The sequence below is a fragment of the Pteropus vampyrus genome, unplaced genomic scaffold (genome assembly GCF_000151845.1).
Source record: "Pteropus vampyrus isolate Shadow unplaced genomic scaffold, Pvam_2.0 Scaffold15, whole genome shotgun sequence".
NCBI lineage: Eukaryota > Metazoa > Chordata > Mammalia > Chiroptera > Pteropodidae > Pteropus > Pteropus vampyrus.
In genome coordinates, this window is record NW_011888796.1 from 17,209,461 (window position 1) to 17,218,402 (window position 8,942).

Consider the following 8,942-nt stretch of genomic DNA (forward strand, 5'->3'; position numbering starts at 1 on the left):
GAAATAACTACCAATCATAGAGGAAAGCTAGGAAGGAGTTTTTTTGTTGGTTTGTTTGTTTAAACATTATTTTGGCTTTGTCCACTCTACCAAAAATTGTTTACTTGGTATTAACAGCGTTATAACACCCAGGGGTTCAAAAAGGTATGGTCTCTAATAATCAAGTTAAGAAAATAAAGACATAAAAGGAACACTTAGTGAATAAGAAAGCGTTATGATTAAAAAATGATATTGCATTTAAATGTGATGTTTATTATACTATATAGGCCAGAAGTTCAAAAAGGGAGAGAAAAATGTGAGTTAACATTAAAAAAGGGCATAAGACTTAGGATAAATTTTGTTCTTTGGTTACTTCTAAAAATGTATTATGAATTCTTCCAAAAGTACAGAAAAATAAAAAGACTAAAACAGTGACACGCATAGGCTAACCAACTAAAACAGCTGTCCCATTTGCTTTATCCATTATGTGTGTATGTGTATTTTTTTCCTGAACTATTTCGAATAAGTTTCATGTATCATCTATGAATCACGACACTCTCCTACATAATCATACTACTATTATTACATCTAAAAACAATAACTCTCTATTCAAATTTCCCTAATTGTCCCAAGAATGAATTTTATCACTATTTCATTTTTTGATTCAGTACCAAATCAAGGTTCATGCATTCCATTTAGTCGGCATGTTCCTTAGTCTCTTCTTCTAGAACAGCACCATTTACCCACCCTGCCCCCCTTTTCCATGCAACATTGGCTTTTTAAAGAGACTGGTTCAGTTGTCTTAGAGAATGTTCTACATCCTGGATTTCTCTGATTGTTTCCTGCTGGTGTCATTTAACTTGTTCCCTGTCCCTCTATTTGCTGTAAACAGGAAATTAGGTCTCAAGCCTTGATTAGATGCAGGCTTCGGTTAGATTTTAAAGGATGGGTCACACATATATGGTCCAAATCAACATGATTTATCAACATTTACAATTTGGAGTTAAGATCAAAGGAAACAGCTTTCTGAGAAAGAAATTACAGGTGTTTTCTTTAACATTTCCGATTTGCATTTCAGTAACCATAAAGTGCTTTCACACATTATTTCCGGTGATGTTCACCTGCTCTCCTTACCTCACAGGTTTGTCATATTATCATCCTTACTTTACTAATGAAGAAAACCATGGCTCAGTGAAATTAAATGACATGCCCAGGATGAGCAATTAAAATGTGGTGTAACTAAGTCTCAAACCCAGATCCTAGAATAGCATGGAGTTAAGCATGGTGGCAAGCACAAAACAAAATCACAAAGGAAAGTAGAGGAGGGCATTCCAGACAAAGGAAACCATGTGAGCAAGACTAGACGGAGGTAAGAAGCAGTATGCTGGGGCAAAGGAGAGGAGAGTAAAGGAATGAGTCAGTCTGGATCACAGCATGTGAACTGGGAAAGAGAAAAACCAAACTAGATGGGTAAGGCAGGGCCAACGGCTGCTCTACTGAAGTATCCTCTCCCTTTCTTTCAAAGATGCATAAATAGGAAAAAGTAGAATTTTGTAAGTGTTTATGTTCAAATAAGAGTCCCACACATCTCCTTGCCATGAGCTAAGTCATCTTTATGAATCTCTTGCCATTTCTGTATCTGCTGCAACAATAGCAGAGACCTTCCCAAGGACACGGCCTTCAGCTGGCCTTACTTTTCACTGGAAGCTGTTCTCCAAGTCTGTATCAGTGTTACTGCAGCAACAAAGCAGTAGAAGCATCCAAGTTCAAAACTACAAAAATCAGTTACTTCAAAAGCTCCTAGTTATCATGGTGCACATCCCTGAAAAGGCCATAAGAGACCCCCAAAAAGCACATCACCCTGTCTCAATCTTTTTGTTCCCTTCCTTAAGGGCCTTCACACTCTAACAAATATGTGTCCCTTACAAATCTGCCAGAACTGCTGATGCTATAAATTATGCTCTGAATGCAAACACTAAGTCTGAGTGTTTCAGGGTTACCTTGAAACAATTTAAAACCCAAAATCTATGGATGCCGCCAAAGCCACCCTTCCTTTTATTCAGCACCTTACGACCTTCAAAGTACTTATTTAATCTTCATAATACTCCTTCAAGAGAAGAACAATTCAATCATTTAATCAACAGGTATCTACTGAGTACCTACTACCAGGGGCCAGATACCGTTCTAAGCCCTGAGCAAGTAACAAAGCCAAGACCCCACCTTCATGAAGCTTACATTTTGGTGAGTGAGAGGGGTACATAAATACTTGTACACAATGCAATGTCAGTTACTGGTAAGTGCTATGAAGAAAAACAGAGCAAAACGAAGGAGTAGAGAATGACAGCGAGTGCTATATTAAATAGTGATCAGGATGTCCTCCATGTGGAGACATTTGAGCAGAGGTCTGAATGAACTGAGGAAGGAAGTTACGTGAGGAGGTTATGTGGGTATCTGGGAGAATAACATTCCAGGCAGAGGACTCGGACAGGAATGGGCCCATCCTACTTCAGAACAGCACAGAGAACAGTATGGCTAAAGTGCATGAGTAAAGGGGACAGTGGAAGAAAACAGAGGACCTGATAAGGTAGGGTCTTTTAAGCCATTAAGGTAAAAATTTTGTAAACCATTATTTCCACTTTATAGACAAGGAAACTAAAAGTCAGAAAGTACATAGGACTTGCATAAGGTCAAAGAAACAGTGAGGTCTTGGTAAGTACCATGCTGTTACTGCAATTTCTACTCAGGATTCATGCTTATCCTCACAGAGGTTAGAAGTGTTCTTTAAAAAACAAAGAAAGGGATTAAGTATTGTCTCATCTTGGAAGGAAAGGCAAAGTACCATACGACCCAGTAATCCCAAATTTGAGACATTTCACAGGGAACTCTCACAAGAGTCCAAAAGGAGCTATGTACAAAGATGGTCATGGCTGCACTGTTTGAGGCAGCAAGGGGCTGGAAACAACAAAGTGGTCTAATTCTAGGGGAATAATAAGGAAAATGTGGTACATACACATGATTAACTGCTCTGCAACAGAGAAATAATTAACTAGATACACATGTAGCATCATAAACAGAGCTCAGAAACATGCTATTTGTTTTTTAAAAAAAAAAGGATAAGAAACTGAAATAAAAGTTTGGGGTGGGCACTGCTGCTGTTCAAATATTCTGGTTCTCTTCCAAGAAGACCCCCACCCCTTGTGAAGATCAGTGTGGCCACGTGATATACTTTGGCAAATGAAATGAGAGCAAAAGTGATGCATGTTACTTGTGGGCAGAAACTTTAAGAACCAAAATGTGGTTCACAAGATTCCCTTCTCACATAATCACATTTCAGAGATGGTGCGTACATCAGCCTGACCCCCAATGGAATCCAATCAACAGTTCCTCAACGACCTGCAAGTGTGTTAAAACTAATAAGATTTTGTGGTTGTTACCTCAACATAACCTAGTCTATCCTGACGAATGTATATTTATAGTACAACAGCATTTTTAATAAAACCTGAATATACTTAAGGAGTACATACGACATGATGATGCATACACAGTGGAATAATTACTACAGTCAAACTAATTAACATATCCATCTTCTCGCATAGTTACCTTTTTTTTTAGAGGGGTATCTGTCTGCATCTATTTAGCTCTTGTTGGGTACCCGGTACCATACTAGACTCATTTAATCTTTACAACAATCCTGGGAAGTGGTTAATAGCTCCATCTGACAGTTAACCAAACAGGCTCAGAGAGGTTGACTAACTTGCCTAAGGTCACAGCTAAGCAGGTGGCAGAGCTGGTATTTAAATCTAGTTCTGTGTAATGCCTAGTCCATGGTCTTTCTTGTCTTCAGTCTCTTTTCCAATCCCATGGCTTTTTCAGGCTGTACCAGAGACAGGAATAAGGTGGGTAAGCCTCTTATGTCTTTATTATTTAAACTATGTAGAACTGAGGGAAATGATTTAATTTTCATTTCCTGGATTTGGGGGGTGGGGGGGACACTGACATGAGTCTAACTTGTACTGAATTTTCTTTAAAGTTTCAGCCTCTGCCCTGATTCTTACAGCTGGTAAGTTTACACAGGAAGCAGCTGGGGCGTGAAGGGTCACCAGCCAATAAATGGTGGAGACGGCTAGAAGTGGGATTCCAACCTGCAGAGCCAAACTCCACGACCCCTCTCTTACTTCCGTGCTGTAGACCCTGGGCCTTGAGTTACCTTTTTGTGTGCGTGTGTAGTAAGAGAACTTAAAATCTACTGTCTTAGCAAATTTCCAGTATTCAATCTAGTGTTATTAACTACAGTCATCATGCTATCCATCAGATTTCTAGACTTATTCATTCCACATACCTGCAACTCTGTATCCTTGGACCAATACCTCTCCACTTCCCCCACCTCCCCACCTCTGATAACCACCTTTCTACTCTCTGCATCTGTGTAGTGCACTTTTTTAGATTCAACATGTAAGTGATACCATACAGTATTTTTCTTTCTATGTCTGGCTTATTTCACTTAGCATAATGTCCTCCAGGTTCATCCGTGTTGTAGCAAATGGCAGGACCTCTTTTTTTTAAGGCTGAACAACAGCACAATAGCATACAGCATTCTAAGCACAAAAACACTCAAAACAATACTACCTACCTCCCAAAGGTACACATATATCCAACAAATGGGTGGAATTATAAAACCATATATTAAATAACTTAAGAGTGGATGAGTGGTGTCTGTGAAAGAAGAGAAAATGGGGATGAGGGAACAGAATAAGAGAGAAAATAAAAGAAAAAGTGAAAAGATATAAAAAGGTTTGTTAAACACATTATACAAATATTAGAAATTTCATTCATTCACTGATTCACTCAACAAACATTTGTGCACTTATTATGTGCCAGGTACTACTTACAGAGCAGTGAATCAAAAAAAAGGCAGCCCTATGCTGAGTTTATGGTGTACGGAAGAGAGAGATATTTAAAATACCCTAGTAAAAAATTACAGACAGTGAATGAGTGTAATTAAAAAATGAGGTAGCATGAAAAAGAGGGACCAACTTTAGATTAGGTAGTCTGTGAACACCTCTGAGAAAACAACATTAAAGCAGAAAGGTGAAGATTGCTTCCTTCCTAGCTTGGGAAGAGGAAGGGATGATTCAGTCCAGGCAGAAGGAACAGCATGTGCAAGAGCCTGGTGGGAGTCTGACCTATCCCACTGAGGAAGTGAAAGAAGACCAATGTGGCAGAAGAAAGGAGCAGCAGGAAACGAGATCAAAGGGGGGAAGGGAGTGCAGTAGGCAGATCACTTAGTCCCATAGCCCAATTTTGGATTTCATTCTAACTGCAATGGAACCATGAAAACATTTTAAACAGGGGGATTTGATATTATTTCCAATTTATTTCATTCTAACACTTAGCACCCTTGCAATATGATCATATGCTTTTTGCAAAACCTGCAAAAGAAGTAGTTTTGCATTCATTTTCTTCAAGAACCTCCCAGACCTTGTATAAACTTCAGGTCCCATATAACCCAGCTCCGTCTGATCAGGGTAAACGTTAGAGGTAAATCCCAAGATGTCAGGGAGCCACAAAGGAGAAGCAACCTTGACAATTTAGTACCAAAAGTTCTTTACTATCAATGGGTTTTTTTTCCTTTTGTTTATATTCTATTATAGTGTTCAGAATTGTGCCCTGGTCTAATCACAGAAATCATAAGAACAGTAGCTTTGCTTGAGAAACACTCTCGAAGGTGAAAGATGAAGATGTGTACAGCTTTCCCCCTGTTAGTGCCAGAAAATGTAGTGGAACAGTCCCTGTTTGTCTCAAGCAGCCTACACAAAGATGCCTCTTATTGTAATACAGCAATGAGTCATGGAGGTAGATGCAGATGGCACAGAAAACTAAGCAAAGGAGAGTCACTTATCCAAAAGCAAAGGCACCTTTACACACATATCCGCCACCAGGAATTAAAATTACTTTCCAGTTTCCTTCAGCCTTCTCAACGTCTACCCAATAACAAAGGCACCAACAGCTAACATTTATGAAAGATATACTACATATCCAATCTTTTAATCTTCAATTATTTAATCTTCACAACTACCCTAAATCAGTTCTATCATTAGTCCCATTTTCACAGATGAAAAAACTAAACCTAAGCCTTAGAGAGACTAAAAGATTTGTCCCAAGTCACAAAACCACAACAGAGCCAAGCTTCAAACTTAGCCTGACTCAAGTCCCACCTCTTAACCACTATTTAGAATCTCCCAGTCGCACCCAAATTTTTCTGCCACCAACTCCACAGTAGTTTCTTCTTTTCCTCCCTGTATTGTTTTCTGTTAATGCAATTTATCCCCTTTGCAAGAATAGAGCTATGGTGTTACAACTAACAACAGAAGACAACAGGTACTTCCGCTTAGTACCTTCCTCTACATCAAATAGGAGCAGCATGATCGGCCACAAAATTCAGCCAGAATCCACTGTGGTCAAAACAAAAGGTCACAAATTTGTCCCCAAAACACTGACAGTTACTAAGGAATCCCCTGTCTCTGGGAGTTTTCAGTCTATTTTAAGAGGATAAAATTCTGTACACTAAAACTGAATATTTTCAAAGCAATTCACTGACCTGTACAAGTCAATATGCAAAACACACACTACAGTACTGAAGAGTGTTTGTTGGGAGCCAGTGTGGAGAACCTGGGCTGAGCTCGCACCACAGGTCCACCACTGGTCTTATGATCATTACAGGGATGGAGAGTCACCAAGCCAACAGGTCCCTGGGCTATTAAAATCTAGAGAAAGAAAGGAAGGGTAAAGAAATTACCAAAAGGCAAAAGATCCAGGCCTACTCTATTCATCAACTAGCTTCCTAAAGTCTCCAGTGTGCAGGTAAAAGAGAAAGAGCCAAATCTTTCCTAGTTATTTCTTCAACTAGCAGGGTGTCTCTCTCACACACACACAGTTGTTCTTGTCCCTCACCCAAAACCCAAAAGAGTTGTGGGAGATCAGAAACTCCCATGAAACAATCTCATTATTTAATGTAATAAAGTGCTGGTTCATGAGTAACACTGGAAGTTGCAAAGATGGAGCACTCTGTGTGTAGTTTCCACTGCCATGGTGTTTATTTCTCAGGAGTTTGGACTCATGGCAAGTAAGGAAAGTCAAGAGAGTCATTAGTGAGGAGTGATTTGTTGAATGAATGAAGTCAGATAAAGAGGAAAGCCGCTCCCTGTCAGACCAGTTTCCAGGAAGGGCAAGGACCTGAAGTCCCCCAAAACGGAAGAGCCACGGGGATGTCTGTGTACACACGCCCCCGCTGGCCAGGCAGCGGGCCGGCATCAAGGCACTCCCCGCCCACAGGTGTCAGGCACTAAGGTGAGGATGCTGCTAGCTGGTCCCAGCTCCACTCCATATACCCTGAAAGAGACGCGATCTTAATTCTTTCTAAAACATATGTTCCCTTCTCCCCTTACAGGCCAGAATCCCAGAGGATCGCATTTAGCAAACAGCTGGGGAAGGGCGGTGGATGAACCAATTTTTTATTTTCTTAAGGCCAGAGAAGGCTGAAAGGGTCGAGAACGGGGGAAAAATGAGACTCGCTGGTCCACTTAACTGGTGTGAGTCAGGAGCACAATCAGTGCTTAGTCACCGATACCTCGGCGGCCGGGAGTTCCTCGCTCCTGCCAGTCCGAGACGTACGTGACGAACTCGAGCGCAGCCCGGCGCGCGGCGCACACACGACTCTGCTCCTGCACCCCCACAGGGGCCTCCCCAGCCCCGCCAGGCGCTCGCCTCCCACCCTATACTTACTCCGCCGAGCTGGTCCCGTTAACCGCGGAGCCGTCTGGGGCTGGATTCAGCTGGATGGGCGTCGGCTTCTTCTTGGGCATTTTGAACCGGGGAAAGGCGCTACCAACTCCGAGGGAAAGGCGGCCCCTCTTGCTTCCTCCCTATGCGCTGTCCCGCGCCCGCCGCGCGGGACCAATTCGGATCCAGGGGCCTGGGGACTGCTTTGGGGAGGGAGGGTCACGCACCGCAGGGTCTCGTCAGCGCCGAGAGGCCGGTGGCGGTCTCACGGGACCCCCGCCCTACTCACCCAGGGTTCAGCTAGGCGCGCAGGGAACTGAAGGGCTACCCCGCCGGCGCAGTTCGGCAGCCGGGGATTCCCTCCGTCTCTCCCTCAGTCAACCCGTCCCTCAGGCTCGAGCGGCTCCGCGAAGCGCGCACCAGAGCCCTGCTCCAACCACAGCCCGAGAAAGTACTGCCGCTGCCGTCGCCGCGCTCCTCCTAGCCGCTCCGCGCAGCCGTCCCAGGGAGGGACTGGAGGGCGGGGGAGGGGCGAGGAAGGGGAAAGCCTCGCCCCCCCATCCGGGCTGCTGCCTTTTCGACACACCCACTCGGCTCCGCCCCATTGCCTCTCTGACAGCCAATAGGAGAGGACGGAAGATGACGCGGAAATACGTCATGGGGCGGTGCGCTGTCCTGGGGGCGGAGTCGAGCGCGGGCTCCACAGCGTCCACAGTGCCCTCTGCTGGCTGGAGGCACTGCCCAGGTGGACCCAACAGGAAGGGGGAGGTTCGTGCATCCTGGTTCCCGCAGGTAGCGGTGAGGTGAGCTTGTACTGGCCGGCTGCCGGGTGCCAGGTGCCATGCTGCCTCGTCTTCTGTGGTGACTGGAGCCCTCTGAGCTGAGTTACATTGACAGAGATAAGATAACAAAATAAAATAAATAAGGAAAAGGACCCCTTCTCACGTCCAGAGGAGACGCAGAGTGGGGGAATAGAAAACTTGTTCAGAGTCCCGACTAACAAACTGGCAAATAGATATACAAATTATAGATAGATAGATAGATAGATAGATAGATAGATAGATAGATAGATAGATAGATAGATAGATAGATAGATAGATAATACTATTGGTCTACTCACAAGGGTACAGGGAGAAGAGTTCTTAGTGTTGATGAGATTGTAAATCAGGGCAACCTTTTTTGAG

General features: G+C 43.3%; 1 protein-coding gene across 2 annotated transcripts in view; it reads right to left on the reverse strand.

The window, feature by feature from the left end:
- MAP2K1 (mitogen-activated protein kinase kinase 1) overlaps positions 1 to 8,312 on the reverse strand; it is a 75,652-nt gene extending 67,340 nt beyond the window's left edge. Inside the window, exon 1 of one of the 2 annotated variants that reach the window (XM_011386040.2) lies at positions 7,762 to 8,312. In XM_011386040.2, the coding sequence (XP_011384342.1) occupies positions 7,762 to 7,841 (80 nt within the window). In that variant the 5' untranslated portion in view covers positions 7,842 to 8,312. The remainder of the gene's footprint in view (positions 1 to 7,761) is intronic. The other variant, XM_023527285.1, reaches the window with a different exon arrangement.
- Between the last annotated feature and the right edge of the window lie 630 nt (positions 8,313 to 8,942).